The 18986-nt window shown below is 34.9% G+C and overlaps 1 protein-coding gene across 1 annotated transcript in view; it reads left to right on the top strand.

Annotated features, from left to right (window-relative positions):
• The window catches only part of LOC148942427 (protein argonaute-2-like), a 295554-nt gene that overhangs the window by 39824 nt on the left and 236744 nt on the right, over positions 1–18986 (top strand). The window contains exons 3-5 of the mRNA XM_089103040.1: positions 2769–2879; positions 5507–5617; positions 6145–6261. Of these exons, the coding sequence (XP_088959166.1) occupies positions 2769–2879; positions 5507–5617; positions 6145–6261 (339 nt within the window). The remainder of the gene's footprint in view (positions 1–2768; positions 2880–5506; positions 5618–6144; positions 6262–18986) is intronic.

The following is an 18986-nucleotide window of genomic DNA, read 5'->3' as shown; positions in this document are numbered from 1 at the left end:
AAAAAAAAATCAAAAACACATAAAAATTTGTTCATATCCATTTTGTTACGTTTTTACGTATCAGACTAACATTTCAATGGGAGGGGTCAAATCCCCTAACCTCCCTAGGTACGGCCTTGATCAGGAGTGACAGTTTGCAAACAAGCAGGAATTGTTGAAATGTGATGGTCTCAGCTGTTTTTAATAATGATTGTCGCTAGTTTGAATTGTCTTTCGTGGGTTGCTTTGCTGAAGTATGTTTTTACTGAAGTATGTTTTGCTGAAGGTGTATGTTTTGCTGAAGCATGTTTTGCCGAGTTTTCCATGTTGGTGCTTTTGAGTTTTCTCTATTGGGTTGTATTTCTTGCTGTGGTTGTTTGTGAAGGAGATCAATTAACAGAAACTTTTGGTTTATTCTGTTTTACTTGGATTTCGTCTCGTAAATAATAAATAAAAGTTCAAATAGGGATAAATTCCTTTTAATAGAAAGTGTTTCACAAACAGTAATAAAATTTCACAAAAAATACTAAATATTTTGGTCACATATGCAGTGACCGTCATCAGTAGTAAAACTACAGTTTTACTACTGATGACGGTCAATGCATAAGTGACCAAAATATTTAGTATTTTTTTGTGAAACTTTATTAAAGTTTTTGAAACACTGCTTATTAAAAGGAATTTATTCCTATTTCAACTTTTATTTATCGTCATGGAAAGGCAGTGTGGTCTCCGAAATTTTCTACTTCTCGCAAATATTTTCTAGAATTGTTCAATCCACTTTCTACATTGAAAAGTTCTTAATTCTCCGGTTTCTTATTCAACCACTTTTGAAATATTTCTGTCAAATTTTCATCCCTGATTCTACCACCATTCTACCTAACGGAAAGGCAGCTGTCCTTCTTAAATTTCAGGTTTAAATCAACTCTAAAACCACTAAACGATGATCTATCTTGTATCATGTGAGTCCTATGTCATCTTATTGGCTATTTAATGATCAAATACCATTTTAGGTATCCAATGGGTATCCAATACGTATTAGGTATCCATCCTGGTTTCTACTAGCCTGAGCATTAAAACTCGGTAATAAATATATCAAATTTCTACATGGCATTGTGTCTATTTGTTCGTGAAACTGCATTTAAAATTCATCTTAGTCACTACTATCTCTGTCAGTTCTTTCTACAGGGGGAAAATACCATTATGACTAATGCCTCACACTTTTTTGGCATAAAGTGAGCATATCACATCCTATTATCAATACCTTGCTAACTTAACAAGGGCTTAGGATCTTCCAAATATATCCCTATTCCCTGCCTCTGTGTCCCATCTGTCCTCCAGGACTATCTGGATTCTTCATCACCTGAATTGATGTCCCTAATATAATAAAATTAATATAAAAATTGATATTAAATTTAATTAATATTAATTAATTCTTATACTAATATTAATATTAAAATGTAACATATTAATTTCAAGTTTCATTTTATATTTTTTAAACTGTAGAATTATGTCAAAAAACTTAAGTTTGGGCAATTTGTTAAGTCGTAATTGAATTTCATAAAAAAGGAAGCTGGGCGTATTTTGCTAACTTTTGGAAAATTTATTTCAGAGTACACCTAAATGTAGTTAACTTTAGTTTATTCAAATTTAGGTCTTCTAACTAGCTTATCTCCGAGGAAGTCTGTATGAGAGACAAGAAAATTTGCCAACAGTAAGAAATGCTTCAAGTCAGAAATTTACGATGAACATTTTTAGCATGGAAACTAGTCACCTTGCTCTGCTGTGCTATATATATTTCTATATTTTACTAACAATCCATTAACGGCCACTCGATTTGTCATCTCGATTTGGCCACTCGATTTGTATGAGTTTTGACAGTAATTTTTGTAAGTGCACAGAAACTAAGTTCCTGGCTAAGGTGTTGAATTTACTACCTTTGATATAATGGTAGAAAGATTGCTATTCAGGACTGAACTGCTATTCAACAACTGCTATTCAACAACTGCTATTCAGAGTGATTTTTTTGAAAGCAAGTTTTAAGGTAACAGGCTTAAACACAATTATTTACATTCAAATATTATTTAGATTATTACAATCTAATCTGCACTCCGGTTTAGGGTAATTAGCTGTAAAACTAGAAAAACATGATTTTATTTGTGTATTGCCGGGCTTTTAAAACTTGTTATTTACTGATAAAAGCGCTATACGTGCATGATTTTTTTATAATTAATGCTTAACAAATATTTAGAGAATATTATTCTTAATAATTGTGTTCCCTTTCTCAGGAGTAAGGTAATCATTATAACAGTATTAATCATTTAAGTGCAACTTTTGATTAATTTTCTTGTTCATTCTCTCTTTCTCTCTCTCTCTCTTTCTCTACCTCTCTCTCTCTTTCTCGCTCTCTCTCCCTCACAGTTATTCCTTATTATTATCTACCTACCTCTATCCCTCCGTCTATTCTCCCCTCAAAAATATAAAAAAAGATGGTGTCTTAAAAACGTTAGTAATTTTATTTGGGCTTCTTCTACTAAAATCTGTGGAATGGATAACATATATCCTTTGGATCATTTGTTAATGATTTGTTAAAAACATTAAACCTGATACCCGGTGTTTTTCACATTCATGCCTTAGCTCCAGGGCCTAGGTACGTAATCGGCTGCTTGTTCGTCAACTGGTATGGTAGGTATGGAAAATAATACTATTGGTGCTAAAAAAAAAATGTATAGTATACATCTTTCATTATACAATTATAGGTAGTTACTCAAATATTTATTCTTTTTAATCAGGGAGCTCAAACACAACAATCAGCTCAGTGTCAACCAAGACCTCAAAGCCAACAGCCAGCTTTGAGAGCACCGCAGCAACAATCAGCAGCACTAGGTCTGGCATCTATGCAGGTTTGGTATTTTTCATAAAGTTCCGTTCTTCCTTTGCTTCGCTCTTTCTGTATTTCTGTCTCTCACCGTCTCTTACTCTATTTCTTTCTTTCTTTCTCTCTCTCTCTCTCTCTTTTTCTTTCTCTTTCTCTCTCTCTCTCTCATCGTCTCTCTTTATCCTTATCTATCTATCTCCCTCTCTCGCCATCTCTTCCTCATTCTCCCCTCAAAAACTCTAAATGCAAAAACACTGTCCTGTCTCTTTCTCTGTTTTACTCTCTGAGATATATTTGTACTCTTTCTTAATACTCTCTTAAGGTATAATATAGACTATCTTTGGCAATCTGTCACCCTTCATTAAAAACCGTTCTTAAAAACCTTGAAAACCCTGATACTTGGTTGAATCTTTTTTTAATTGATCTCCAGAAAGCGTTCGACCTAATTGACCACAATATCCTCTTAAAGAAACTGTTGACGGAGTTTCAAGTGAGTCCCTTTCTAGTTAAATTTGTTGCCTCCTTTTAAAAAAATCCTTTTCAAGTGCTTAAATATAAAAATGTTTATTCTGATCCCCTTCCTATCTTTTGTGGGGTGCCCCAGGGAACTCGGATGGGTCCCATTTTATTTCTTATAATGGTTAATAGCCTCATGACTGACCACACAGAGCGATGGAAGTATGTGGACGATCTGTCTGCACTTGAGGTTTGTCGACGTAATATTAAGAGGTCAAAAATGACATTACTTGACGATTTCACCCAGGAGGCTTCTTTGTCGAAGATGAAAGTTAATGCTAATAAATCGTCAGCTATGACAGTTAATTTGTTAAAATCACCTCCTTCTTTCACAAACCCCATTCCTCCCAAAATCTCTGTCACATACAATAAACTACTTGGGGTAGCAATTACCGCTGACTTGAAGTGGGATGCCCATGTTGAAAATATCCTGAATCTTCCTGAAGCTTCCGCTTCTGTTTTCCTTCTAAAACTTTTGTTAAAATTTTCTTGCCTCCCTAAGGATCTTCTCCAACTTTATTGTTCTTTTATTCGGCCAATACTTGAATTTGCCTGTCCAATGTGGCATTTCGGCCTTTCCGACTGTCCGGTGAGAGCATATTTATAAGATTGAAAATGTCCAAAAACGAGCACTTAGAATCATAAATGGTGAAGGGAAGGTTCCATATCATTATCCACTAGGTAAGTTCAAGCTCACTACGTTGGCCGAGAGAAGGAGCCTCCTATGCCTTCCTTTCGGTACCAAGACCCTGTCTGTTCTCCGCTTACGTTTCATCATCCCCAAATCCTACCATTCCAGCTGCAATAGACAGTCCCGTATAAAATCCCAAAAAGTCCCTAAATAGACTCCCATCCCTGCTAAACACGAAAGATATCAGAAGAATTTTGTTCCGAGTTTTGTTGAGTTATACATTAGCCAGGAAAATAGGTCTTCAGTTTTATTGTTATGTATTCATTCTTTTTTCTTTTCGACTTTTTAACTAAATTTTTGACACATCATATTTTTTTATTTATTTTCATTAATTTAATTGTTTTCTATTTTATTTTATTTTTTGACTTTCTAATGAAGTGTTGACCTTTTTCATGTATTTTTTTTTACAATGAATTATGTTCGACGTGAACATCACTTGCTTTTAATAATATATATATATATATATATATATATATATATATATATATATATATATATATATATATATATATATATATATATATATATATATATATATATATATATATATATAGTGCCTTTAAGATATATATAGTGCTTTTTTTTACGTTAAATTCAAATTCGGCAAATATGCTGTGAAAGAAAATTTTAAAATAGAATTATATTCTATTCCATTCATCTGCAAAATGTGACCTATCCATCCCATCCTTTCTGTCATTATAGCCAAATATTCACCATTTTTTTCCTCCTGCAAAGCCTTACGGCTGGGAATGAAGTCAAGGCCGAATCCAGATTTTTTTTTTTGGGGGGGGGGTAGGGTCTACTCAAAGATCATATTTGGGAGGGGATTACACAAAAACCTCAAAAAACGCAAACAAAATTTGTTTATATCCATTTTTGTTACGTTTTTACGAATCAGGCAAACGTTTCGAAGGGGGGGGAGGGTTCAAAAACCCCTACCCCCCCCCCCCTCTGGGTATGGCCTTGAATGAAGGGAAATATATAGATAAAAATACTAAAAATAATCCGTACTGAAGCAAGGCAGAATGGCGAACTGTTGTTCACCACTTATATCCCACTATCCCACAAACCAAGCCAGAGTGAAGATCCATGCTCACAAAGATATCTCTATTATATACTATTCTGTCTTCTATTTCTCTATCCCTGTATCTCTGTCTTCTCTTTTTTTTTCTCTCTCTCTCTCTCCCTCTCAAATCCTCTTTTACTCCCAATTTCTCTCTTTTCTTCTTTTTAACTCTCAACAACATTATTTCTGATCCTCGGTAATTTTAACGTTCATATCTTATATGCCATCCCTACATGTCTAATAGGCTGTTTACTACTCAGTTAGAATAGTATGCTTGAACAATGGTACTTCTGGTGCTAAAATCATGGAGTATAATATTTATAATTTTATTCTATCATACAACTTACGGGAAGTATTCAATTTTTTTCTTTTCAATTAGGGAACTCATGTGAAGCAATCAGATCAGCGTCAACAAGGAATTCAGAGCCAACAACAGGCTTGGGACAATGTGCAACACAAGCCAGCTGCAAGGAGTCAAGGATTTCAGCAGGTTTGGCATTTTTCCTAATGCCCATTCTTTCTTTGTTATTGACTCTCTTTCTCTCTATTCATTCTCTTAAACCCTCTCTTTCGTTCTTCCTCTTCTTTTGCTGTCTCTCCATCCTTTTCTCTCTACCTCTCTCTTTATCTGCTTCTTGTCCATCCTCTCTTTCTGTATCTTTTTTTCAATCTCTTCTTCTTTGTATAAGTATCTCGCTATATTTCTCTCTCCTTAACCCTCTCTCTCTCTCTCTTTATATTAAATTCTTGTTCTTCCCCTCTCTCTCTTACTATCATTTGCCTTTTATCTCCTAAAAATAATATGATTTATTTTTGACCACTTTCAGTGGAATCGCTATCACGCACAACCCAGTCACTTTTGTCGGTTGATAACAATCTTTAAGGAACATCAAAATTGAATCCCAATATTTTTAATATTCATGTCTTAGATCCAGGGTATTCAGTTGTTAGTTCGTTAGTGAATTAAAAAGATATGCTTAGAAAATACAAAGAATAATTATTCTTTTCAATTATTAGGGAGCTCTGATAAATCAGTCAGCTCAGCATCCGCAAGGAGCCAAACCCCAACAACAGGTTTGGGGAAGTGTGCAACATCAACCATCTGCAGCTGCAAGTGGTCAAGGATCTCAACAGGTTTGGTATTTTTATCCTGTTTTAACGCATCTTTGGTTGTCCCTTTTTCTGTACCTCTCTTACATCCTATCTCTATCTTTCATCCCTCATCCTCTCTTTTTCTTTGTCCGTCACCCTCTTTTCCCTTTTCTATATTTTTTTTCTTTCTGTTCTTTCTCTTCCTTTTCCCCCCTCTCTCTTCCCTCTCCCTCTCCTTCTTTACATTTCTTTATCTTTTTAGCTCTCTCCTTGTCTCTCTTTCACTCAATCACTCACTCTCTCTTACTCTCATTCTATGTCTCTCTTATTCTTATTATATGCAGTTGGTGATGGTGGGGTTGAGGGTGTTCCGTTTGTTCAAGAAGCATTTACATTATATTTTGCCAATATTGGGAAAATCACTGCTTCTTCAGTCAGGTCTTCACAGTCACAACCAGATTGCAGATCTTATCTTGGTCCGCCTTGTCTTAAATCGATGGTGCCTCCAGGTATTGTAGCTAGGATTGTAAATAACTTGAAGGGTTCATCATCGTCTGGCCCTGACTGTATAACAACTATGGTAGTTAGGTTCATTCTTCTTTCGATTATTTCTCCATTGATGAAGCTTATAAATCTTTCTTTTGAAAATAGTATTTTCCCCAGTTCTCTTAAGCGAGCTAGAGTAATTGTTTTATATAAAGGTGGACCAAGAAATGATCCAGCCACAAATCGTCCAATAGCTTTGCTGTCTGTTTTTAAAAAAAAATTTCAAAAGGCCATTATTTCCCGTCTACTTGTTTTTCTAGAGGATAAATTTTTTTTTCATGATTTTCAGTTTGGCTTCCGAGCTAAATATTCCACGGAGCAGGTGTGTGTAACTCTTTTAAATTTTCTCCACACCGTGCTTGATTCTGGTTTGATTCCTGCTGCTATGTTCCTAGATGCCCGTAAGGCTTTTGACTCTTTAACTCATGAGATTCTGCTGTATAAGCTATCACACAATGGTGTAAGAGGACGGTTCACGCTTGGTTTGATTTCTATTTGTCAGGTAAGAACTATCTCCGTAGAAAACCCTTTACTGTTTTTCGTCTGAAGTTGAGTTTAGTGTTCCTCAAGACTCTGTTCTTGGACCATTTCTGTTTTTTATTAATGTTAATGACCTTATAGTTGCGGTTAAGAAACAAAAATTTACAGTTTGCTGTCGCTAATTTCATCCTGAATCTTTCAATGCTAAAAAAATCCATCCTTTTCACAGGATGTGAACACTCTCGCTGCTTTCGCTGATGACAGTACAATTGGTACTGTAGTAGGAACTTCCCAAATCTGAGATTCTTCCCAAATCAGTTGATCTTTTTGAGAGATTCGTTCTTTGGTTTGATGCAAATTGCCTTGCCCTAAATGTTTCTAAGTCAAGTTTTTTATTTTTTTCCCGTATTTCTCTGGCGTGTCCTGAGTTAACTAATATCCAGCTTTCAAGGGGGTCTCTCAGTAGACCTAAGGATCAGGATATGTCCGATATCTCGGTGTTCTTTTCGATGAAAACCTTTCATTCAAGCATGATATTGGACTATTTAATCTGAAGATCTCAAGGAGTGTTGGAATTTTCAGGAAGCTAAAATGCATTTTTCCTGGATCAGTTTTAAAAATTCTGTTCCATTGCTTAGTTCATTCCTACGTCTCCTATTGCCCTACAGTATAGATGCCAAATTTCTCTTCTTTTTTTGAAACCACTTTCTAAGTTATATGATAAGGAAAGAAGGTTTATACAGGAAACAAATTGTTCTGCAACTAGCCAAACTAGTTCATTACTTGATTTGCAGTCTTTCTACATTCTTTCGTGCGCGTTCACTTTTCATCAAACTAATGGTAATGTTCCCACAGCCCTTCAAACTACTCCTTCTTTCGTCACTGATAGGTCTTTGCAACATCTCCGCAACTCAAGGAATATTAATATTTTATTTACTCCATCGGTGAGGTCTGACTCTAATCCATTAACTGTTTGTCCTATCGTTTGGAATAGCCTACCTGAGTCAGCTCAATAATGTCACTCGTTTGGTAGTTTCAAAAGAATTTAAAGAAATTTTTCAATGTCTTGATTTTTCATGTTTATATATATTTTAAAATTTTATTATTATTATTTTTTGGAGGGGGGTGGTTGATCCTAGCCTGGGGTTATAAATGTTTGTTGTGAGGGGTATTGAATTTGTTTAACCTTTTTTGTGGCTTGGTTTCAAATATATATCTGGAATTTGGTTTAATTCATTGGATTGTCCTAAATCTTTTTTTCTTTTTTCTTTTCTTTTTTTTTGGGGGGGGGGGAGGGGGTCTCTTAAAATCACTTTTTGTTTGGGTCTTTTAAATATTGTTTTTCTTTTTTCTTTGTTTTGTGTGTGTGTGTATGTGCGTGTGTGTGTGTGTCTGTTTGTCTTTCTGTGTGTGTGTGTGTGTGTGTGGTTGTGTGTGTTTGTCTGTGTGTTTGTGTGTGTTTGTATGTGTTTGTGTGTGTGTGTGTGTGTGTATGTATGTTTATATGTGTATGTATTTGTGTCTATGTATGTGTGTGTATGTGTGTGTGTGTGTGTGTGTGTGTGTGTGTGTGTGTGTGTGTGTGTGTGTGTGTGTGTGTGTGTGTGTGTGTGTGTGTGTGTGTGTGTGTGTGTGTGTGTGTGTGTGTGTGTGTGTGTGTGTGTGTGTGTGTGTGTGTGTGTGTGTGTGTGTGTGTGTGTGTGTGTGTGTGTGTGTGTGTGTGTGTGTGTGTGTGTGTGTGTGTGTGTGTGTGTGTGTGTGTGTGTGTGTGTGTGTGTGTGTGTGTGTGTGTGTGTGTGTGTGTGTGTGTGTGTGTGTGTGTGTGTGTGTGTGTGTGTGTGTGTGTGTGTGTGTGTGTGTGTGTGTGTGTGTGTGTGTGTGTGTGTGTGTGTGTGTGTGTGTGTGTGTGTGTGTGTGTGTGTGTGTGTGTGTGTGTGTGTGTGTGTGTGTGTGTGTGTGTGTTTTGTGTGTGCTTGTGTTTGTGTGTGCGTGTGTGGTTTTTGTGTGTTTGTGTGTCTCTGTGTGTGTGTGTGCGTGTGTGTTTGTGTGTTCCTGGATCAGCTGTGGGGCTTTAGCTTTTGTGTTTCCAGAGGTTGCTGCACGCACTGCTGTCTTTTGAATATGTTGGAGTGGAGCGACGTGGCTTTTTAGTGCACCAGCGAAGGAACTCCATGACAGGTCTGATGCACAAATTGAAAAGTGGCAGAATAGAATCACCAGGGAGAAGACTTTTGCATCTTAGGATAACTCCTAACTTCTTGTTGCAAGAGGATCTAATTTTATTGAGATGCACGGTCCATGAGAGATCTAAAGAGGAATTAACTCAAAGTAGTCACAGTGTATCAACTCGCGTTATTACCTCTCTTTTGAAGACGAAATCAGGATGAGCCCTCATATTACGCGCCTTATAAATTAGGAGCTATTTTGTTTTTTGATGTGTTAAATCTTACATGCCAAGCATATGCCCACGCCTCAATTTTCTCCAGGTCAGGCTGAAGCTCCTTGTCGGGTTCACTGGGATCTTTGTTTTTTTGCGATTGATTTTTCTGTTTTTATGTCATCCGCAAAGTGGTGAGATTTTTTCACAAGGTTGTTTGCTAGATCGTTTATGAACACCAAGAAAAGAGTTGGCCCAGGAATACTTCCTTGTAGTACTCCTGATAAAACTGGGTGTTCTTTTGATATAAAGCCATCGAGAACAACTTGCAATGATCGTTGACGAAGAAAGTCAGCAAGCACGTCAAATAGTTGACCATGAATTCCTTAGGCTTTCAGTTTACAAAGAAATCCTTAGTGCCATACATGATCAAAGGCTTTTGCGATGTCAAAGGAGAGAAGGTGAATATCGTGTCTCTAAGAAAGGAGCTCAACCCACTCTTGACACTGTGCAATCAGACAGTCTAACGTAGACAGTTTTTTGCGAAAACCCTATTGCGTGTCTGCCAGCAACAGATTTGACACAAGATATTGGTAAAGGGTGTTATTTATGACACATTCATACACTTTAGTAGTAACCGCTCAATTAGCACTGACTCTGATTGCGTAATATGCCTTACCACGGGTCAGTGAGCTATTACAATGAACCCTATGTGGGTTGGTAGACATGTTTTCTATTATGACATTGATTTTTTGTGTGTCAGTCGATTAGAGAAAGTTGGTGGTTAGTCCAATATAATAACTTGATTGATCGGTTTTCTAAAAAAACTTGCCATGGTATAATGTACTCAATTTTAAAAAAGTGTATCATCCACTGTTCCATTTCTTTGAAGTATGTGCTATCAGACTGGTTTCTAATTTTTTGGAAAATTGCCTTTAGTCAAGACTAGTTTGTTAGGAATGTGTCGTTGCTAAAGCTAACTCTAATTGGAAAAAGGGGCATAAAGCTTTTTGTTTTTGATAAGAATTGCACAATGAATGTATCGTTTGACGTGGGCATTTTTTATGAGCCAATCAGAGGTTGTTCAATATACGATATCTTGATTTGTGGTTGGAATTTGAATAAAAGAAATGGTTATGTTATTTGCTTGCGTGTATAGGAATTCCCATGTTATTTGCTTGCATGTATAGGTATTCCCTTGTTATTTGCTTGCATGTATAGGAATTCCCATGTTATTTGCTTGCGTGTATAGGAATTCCCATGTTATTTGCTTGCATGTATAGGAATTCCCATGTTATTTGCTTGCGTGTATAGGAATTCCCATGTTATTTGCTTGCATGTATAGGAATTCCCTTGTTATTTGCTTGAATGTCTAGGAATTCACATGTTATTTGCTTGCGTGTATAGGAATTCCCATGTTATTTGCTTGCATGTATAGGAATTCCGATGTTATTTGCTTGCCTGTATAGGAATTCCCATGTTATTTGCTTGCTTGTATAGGAATTCACCTGTTATTTGATTGGGTGTATTGGAATTCCAATGTTTTTTGATTGAATGTATATGAATTCCCTGGTTATTTGCTTGCATGTATAGGAATTCCCATGTTATTTGCTTGATTGTATAGGAATTCCCAAGTTATTTGCTTGCTTTTATAGGAATTCCCATGTTATTTTCTTGCGTGTATAGGAATTCCCATGTTATTTGCTTGCATGTATAGGAAATCCCATGTTATTTGCTTGCATGTATAGGAATTTCCAAGTTATTTTGCTTGCGTGTATAGGAATTCCCATGTTATTTGCTTGCGTGTATAGGAATTCCCATGTTATTTGCTTGCATGTATAGGAATTCCCATGTTATTTGCTTGTGTGTATAGGAATTCCCATGCTATTTTAAGGGCTCATGTCCCCTCCCATGCTATTATAAGAGTTTATGTCCCCTTTCCTATGCTATTCCAGGAGCTTATGTTCCTTCCTATGCTATTATAAGGGCTTTTCCGTGTGGTTTTTCTTTAGTTGATACCCATTAAAAACAAAATTTTTGTGTTAAATAAGTAGTTCTTATATCTTCTAAAAGAGCTTTACGGGGTTTGAGAGACTCGATTGCCTGATTCCGTGTGGTTTTTTTTTTACTTGGTGCCCATTAAAAACACAATTTTTGTGTTAAATAAGTAGTTCTTGTATCTTTTAAAAGAGCTTTACGGGGTTTGAGACACTCTGTTGCCTGATTCCGTGTGGTTTTTCTTTAATTATTGCTCATTAAAAACGAAGTTTTTGTTTTAAATAAGTATTTGTTTTATATTTTAAAATAGCTTTATTGGGTTTGAGAGACTCAGTTTCCTGATTCCGTGTGGTTTTTCTTTACTTAGTGGTCATTAAAAACGAAGTTTTTGTTTTAAATAAGTAGTTTTTGTATCTGTTAAAAGAGCTTTAAGGGGTTTGAATGACTCTGTTGCCTGATTCCGTGTGGTTTTTCTTTACTTGATACCCATTAAAAACAAAATTTAGGATTTCTGTTAAATAAATAATTGTTATACATTTTAAAATAGCTGTACGGGGTTTGAGAGACTCTGTAATTCAGTAGTTTTTCAGTAAAGACACTCGATATCGTAAAAGTGTCTAATTTAAACTTTTTTAAAACTTCGAAAATCTAGAAATTTTCTTATTTTTCTCTTCCTTTAAAGTGCTTACAATGTAGACATATTCTAAAAGCTGTGGAAGTTGCACTCTGTGATTGGTCAGAGACTGGATTTGATTTTCACTCTGCTATTCTATGACCAGTTATTCACACTACCTAATCTATTGCATGTATTAAATCAGTATTGTTTACGCAGTGGAACGATAAACACATAAGTCATATCTTTAAAAAAAAAGTGAAGATGGAGCATTTTAATAAAGTGTGTTTACGTAACAAGGTTATTGTAGCATTGAATGCCGACAAAGAGAAGTATTTAAACTTTGAAACAAGTACAGGAGGTAGCACTATTGGAAATGTATGCATGCATTGTCATGACAGTAAGGAATTAAATTTCTTTGGAATACCGAAAAAATTCAACTCTTATGTTGGTGGTTATGCGAGATTGAGATCTCCAGAGATTATGCGAGACACGACACACAGACACACGCACAGACACGACACACAAACAGAGTCATAGTGAGAGAGATATCCAAAAAGTTGGGTTGATCTAGGTTCACTTAGAGTGGCGCGCCACTCTAAGTGAACCTAGATCAACCCAACTTTTTGGATATCTCTCTCACTATGACTCTGTTTGTGTGTCGTGTCTGTGCGTGTCTCGTCTCTATGTGTGTGTCATCACAGAGTCGATACAGAGACGACGCAGAGACGTCACTTTCTTTGCAATGTGTAGGAACCAGTGGGGAATCCCCGCTCGTTTGGAAAGGTGCCAAGGAAAGGCAAGCAAATAGCATGTAGTTTCAACACTTTTTTTGCAATGTGTAGGAATAGTGGGGAATCCCCGCTCGTTTGGAAAGGTGCCAAGGAAAGGCAAGCAAATAGCATGTAGTTTCAAAACGTGTTTAATCACATGTAGAGGTCCCATAGAATGAAATTTCTGTATTTTGTATGTAAACGGGGAATTCAAGAATGAGTTTTTTACTTACTTAGAATTTTGTCATAATTTCTTGAATGAAATGTCTTTTTTCTGTATCCAAGAGATGAAAATCAATAAATAGTTTGTTACTTACTTTCCTTTTTTTTTATAATTTCTTGAATTAAATTTATACATCGTGTATCTAAGTCGTGAAAACAATAAAGCGTGGTGTATCCATGAGGTAACTTCAAGAAATGATTTGTTACTTATTTAGAATTTTGTCATAATTTCTTGAATGAAATGACTTTTTTGTTTATCAAAGAGGCGTATTCAAGAAAGAATTCGCTACTTACTTACAATTTTTGATAATTTCTTGAATGAAGTTTCTGCATTGTGTATCCAAGAGGTGACTTCAGGAAAGAGTTTGTTAATTGCTTACAATTTTTTCATAATTTATTGAATGAAATATCCGTATTGTGTATCCAAGAGTTGACTTCAAGAAAGACGTCACTTTTTTTGCAATGTGTAGGAACCAGTGGGGAATCCCCGCTCGTTTGGAAAGGTGCCAAGGAAAGGCAAGCAAATAGCATGTAGTTTCAACACTTTTTTGCAATGTGTAGGAACCATTGGGGAATCCCCGCTCGTTTGGAAAGGTGCCAAGGAAAGGCAAGCAAATAGCATGTAGTTTCAAAACGTGTTTAATCACATGTAGAGGTCCCATAGAATGAAATTTCTGTATTGTGCATGTAAACGGCGAATTCAAGAATGAGCTTTTACTTACTTAGAATTTTGTCATAATTTCTTGAATGAAATGTCTTTTTTTTTGTATCCAAGAGATGAAAATCAATAAAGAGTTTGTTACTTACTTTCCTTTTTTTTATAATTTCTTTAATTAAATTTCTACATCGTTTATCTAAATCATGAAAACAATAAATCTTTGCGTATCCATGAGGTAACTTCAAGAAATGGTTTGTTACTTATTTAGAATTTTGTCATAATTTCTTGAATGAAATGACTTTTTTGTTTATCCAAGAGGCAAATTCAAGAAAGAATTTGCTACTTACTTACAATTTATGATAATTTATTAAATGAATTTTCTGCATTGTGTATCCAAGAGGTGACTTCAGGAAAGAGTTTGTTAATTGCTTACAATTTTTTCATAATTTATTGTATGAAATTTCCCTATTGTGTATCCAAGAGTTGACTTCAAGAAAGAAATTGTTACTTACTGAGAATTTTTTCATAATTTATTGAATTAAATTTCTATATCGTGTATCTAAGTCGTTAAAACAATAATGAGTTTGTTACTTACTTGGAATTTTTTTGTAATTTCTTGAATGAAATGTCTTTTTGTTTATCCAGCAGGTGAATTCAAGAAAGAATTGTTTGTTACTGACTTACAAATATTTTCATAATTTCTTGAATGAAATTTCCGTATTGTGTATCCAAGAGGGGACTTCAATAAAGAAATTGTTACTTACTGAGAATTTTTTCATAATTTCTTGAATGAAATTTCTACATCGTGTATCTAAGACGTGAAAACAATAAAGAGTTTGTTACTCACTTAGAATTTTGTCATAATTTCTTGAACTAAATATTTTTTTGTTTATCGAGCAGGTTAATTCAAGGAACAATTTGCTACTTACTGACAATTTTTTCATGATTTCTTTAATGAAATTTCTGTATTGTGCTGCCAAGAGTTGACTCCAAGAAAGAATTTGTTACTTACTTACTTACATTTTTCTATAGTTTCTTAAATGAAGTTTCTGCATTGTGTATCCAAGAGGTGACTTCAGGAAAGAGTTTGTTACTTGCTTAAAATTTTTTCAAATTTCTTAAATGAAATTTCTGCATTGTGTACCCAAGAGGTGACTTCGAGAAAGAGTTTGTTACTTACTATGAATTTTGTCATAATTTCTTGAATGAAATGTCTTTTTTATTTATCCAGGAGGTGAATTCAAGAAAGAATTTGGTACTTACTTACAATTTTTGATAATTTCTTAAATGAAATTTCTGCATTTGGTATCCAAGAGGTGACTTCAAGAAAGAGTTTGTTACTTACTTACAATTTTTTTTTTCATAATTTCCTTAATTAAATTTCTGTATTGTGTAACAAAGAGGTGAATTCAAGAAAGAGTTTGTTACTTACTTACTTACTTACAATTTTTTCATAATGAAATATCCATTAACGAATGTTGATAAATAATTTGTTCATTCTGATACCAAGATTTTGTCAATGTTATCCCATGTGTCTGACAATAGATGTATGCAAATTCCTTTTCTTACATCTTCGACGTTTTATTAGACATTCTAAACGTTTGATATGCTAGCTTACTCTAAAAATAATGAACACATAACAATGTAGTGCATAATATATTTTTAATGAAATAATGCAATGTAGAATATTAATACAAAAAATATATTATGATACATTATTAATATCAATGGTTAACTTTGGACATTTTGAATCTGTTCCATAAAATAGTTCACCATGTTCTCTCTTGATATTATAGCTATTGTCTTCTCTTAGTTCGTAATCAGTAGAATAATCATTATTCCATTTTGAGTCATACACAGTTTCTAATGGTGTCTCATCAACAGGTTCAATATGCTTTTCGTCTTTGGTATTATTTGGTTCAATGACTGTTTGATCAATGGCAGTAACGTTTGCTGGTGCTTTGTTTTTTATCGATTCATCTTTATATTCCATCGTAATATTTTCTGAAAATGTACATTTTATTTTTCTGGTAATTCCACTGTCTATTATCACATTATTTTTACACAGGTAACAGTTTCGGCACGTAGACAAGATATGGTTTATGATATTAGTGGAAGAGTAGGCCTTTCTTTTATTGACCTTCCGTTGAATGCTAATACCCGAAAGCTGACGATTGGATGTATCAGTAGGTAATGTGTTACCTGCAACAGTAGCAAGGAGTTGTCCTCTATCATCAATGATTATTTTTATGTTGGCAATCTCTTTGAGTGCAATCATCACTAGAGATCTCAATCTCGCATAACCACCAACATAATAGTTTAATTTTTTCGGTATTCAAAAGAAATTTAATTCATTACTGTAATGACAATGCATTCAGACATTTCCAATAGTGCTACCTCCTGTCCTTGTTTCAAAGTTAAATAGTTCTCTTTGTTGGCAATCAATGCTACAATAACCTTGTTACGTAAACACACTTTATTAAGATGCTCCATCTTCACTTTTTTTTTAAAGATATGACTTATGTTTTTATCGTTCCACTGCGTAAAAAATACTGATTTAATACATTCAATAGATTAGGTAGTGTCAATAACCGGTCATAGAATACCAGTGGGAAAGTCACATCGTGTCTCTGACCAATCACAGAGTGCAATTGTTAGAACTGTAAGCATATTTTGACTTTTTAAGTTATGTACAAAAAGAAACAAATAAATAAAGTTGAAAAATTTTGAAGTTTTAAAAAAGTTTGAATTAAACACTTTTAGGATATCGAGTGTCTTTACTGAAAAACTACTGCATTACAGAGTCTCTCAAATCCCTTAAAGCTATTTTAAAATGTATAAGAATTATTTATTTAACAGAAATCATAAATTTTGTTTTTAATGTGTATCAAGTAAAGAAAAACCACACGGAATCAGGCAACAGAGTCTCTCAAACCCCTTAAAGCTATTTTAAAAGATACAAAACCTACTTATTTAAAACAAAAACTTCGTTTTTAATGACCACTAAGTAAAGAAAAACCACACGGAATCAGGCAACTGAGTCTCTCAAACCCCTTAAAGCTCTTTTAAAAGATACAAAAACTACTTATTTAAAACAAAAAATTCGTTTTTAATGTGAACAAAGTTAATAAAAACCACACGGAATCAGGCAACAGAGTCTCTCAAACCCCGTAAAGCTCTTTTAAAAGATACAAGAACTACTTATTTAACACAAAAATTGTGTTTTTAATGGGCACCAAGTAAAGAAAAACCACACGGTATCAGGCAATCGAGTCTCTCAAACCCCGTAAAGCTCTTTTAGAAGATATAAGAACTACTTATTTAACACAAAAATTTTGTTTTTAATGGGTATCAAGTAAAGAAAAACAACTCGGAAAAGCCCTTAAAATAGCTTAGGAAGGAACATAAGCTCCTGGAATAGCATAGGAAGGAGACATCAACTCTTATAATAGCATGGAAGGGGACATAAGCCCTTAAAATAGCATGGGAGTTCCTATACACACAAGCAAATAGCATGGGAATTCCTATATATGCAAGCAAATAACATGGGAATTCCTATACACGCAGGCAAAATAACTTGGTAATGCCTATAAAAGAAAGCAAATAACATGGTATTTCCTATATATGCAAGCAAATAACATGGGAATTCCTATACAAGCAAGCAAATATCATGGGAATACTTATACATGCAAGCAAATAACTTTGGAATTCATATACTTGCAAGCAAATAACAAGGGAATTCCTATACATGCAAGCAAATAACAAGGGAATTCCTATACACGCAAGCAAATAACATTGGAATTACTATACATACAAGCAAATAACAAGGGAATTCCTATACACTCAAGCAAATAACATGGGAATTCCTATACACTCAAGCAAATAACATGGGAAGTCCTATACATGCAAGCAAATAACATGGGAATTCCTATACATGCAAGCAAATAACAAGGGAATTCTTGTACACGCAAGCAAATAACATGGGAATTCCTATACACGCAAGCAAATAACATGGGAATTCCTATACATGCAAGCAAATAACAAGGGAATTCCTATACATGCAAGCAAATAACTTGGGCATTCCTATACATGCAAGCAAATAACATGGGACTTCCTATACATGCAAGCAAATAACATGGGAATTCCTATACATGCAAGCAAATAACAAGTGAATACCTATACATGCAAGCAAATAACATAACCATTTCTTTTATTCAAATCCCAACTACAAATCAAGTTATCGTATATTGAACAACCTCTGATTGGCTCATAAAAAAAGCCCACGTCAAACGATACATTCATTGTGCAATTCTTATCAAAAACAGAAAGGTTTATGCCCCTTTTTTCCAATTAGAGTTAGCTTTAGCAACGACACATTCCTAACAAACTAGTCTTGACTAAAGGCAATTGTCCAAAAAATCAGAAACCAGTCTGATAGCACATACTTCAAAGAAATGGAACAGTGGATGATACACTTTTTTTAAATTGAGTACATTATAGCATGGCAAGTTTTTTTAGAAAACCGATCAATCAAGTTATTATATTGGACTAACCACCAACTTTCTCTAATCGACTGACACACAAAAAATCAATGTCATAATAGAAAACATGTCTACCAACCTACATAGGGTTCATTGTAATAGCTCACTGACCCGTGGTAAGGCATATTACGCAATCAGAGTCAGTGCTAATTGAGCGATTACTACTAACTTTACCTACGCAGGACAGCAGATTTATTGGACGATATGATCCTATATTAGTAAGGTCAGACTCTGCTTATGGAACAGGGACAACATGAGCAGTTTTCCAGGTTTTCGGGAATAATCCTGCTGCAAAGTATTTTCTATAGAGAGAGGCAAGAGTACCTGCAAGTTCACGGGCACATCTCTTAAGGATGATATTGGGACTCTTGTCAGGTCCTGAAGCTTTGGTGACATCCAGCTGGCTTAGCGTTCTGAGCACCTTTCTAGTAGTAATGTTAACGCTGGTGAATTTTGCTTCTGTTCGTGGTGGAAAGGGAGTAGGGGAGACTCCGTCCTCATCAAGCTGGGAGACCTTTGAAAAGGCTCCCAACTCATATCTTATATCCCGAGCCTACAT

This window comes from Artemia sp. Qi Xiang Cuo, chromosome 17 (genome assembly GCF_049724085.1).
Source record: "Artemia sp. Qi Xiang Cuo chromosome 17, ASM4972408v1, whole genome shotgun sequence".
Lineage (NCBI taxonomy): Eukaryota > Metazoa > Arthropoda > Branchiopoda > Anostraca > Artemiidae > Artemia > Artemia sp. Qi Xiang Cuo.
Note: the sequence above shows the minus strand (reverse complement) of the source record. Positions and strands in the feature narration are given on the sequence as shown.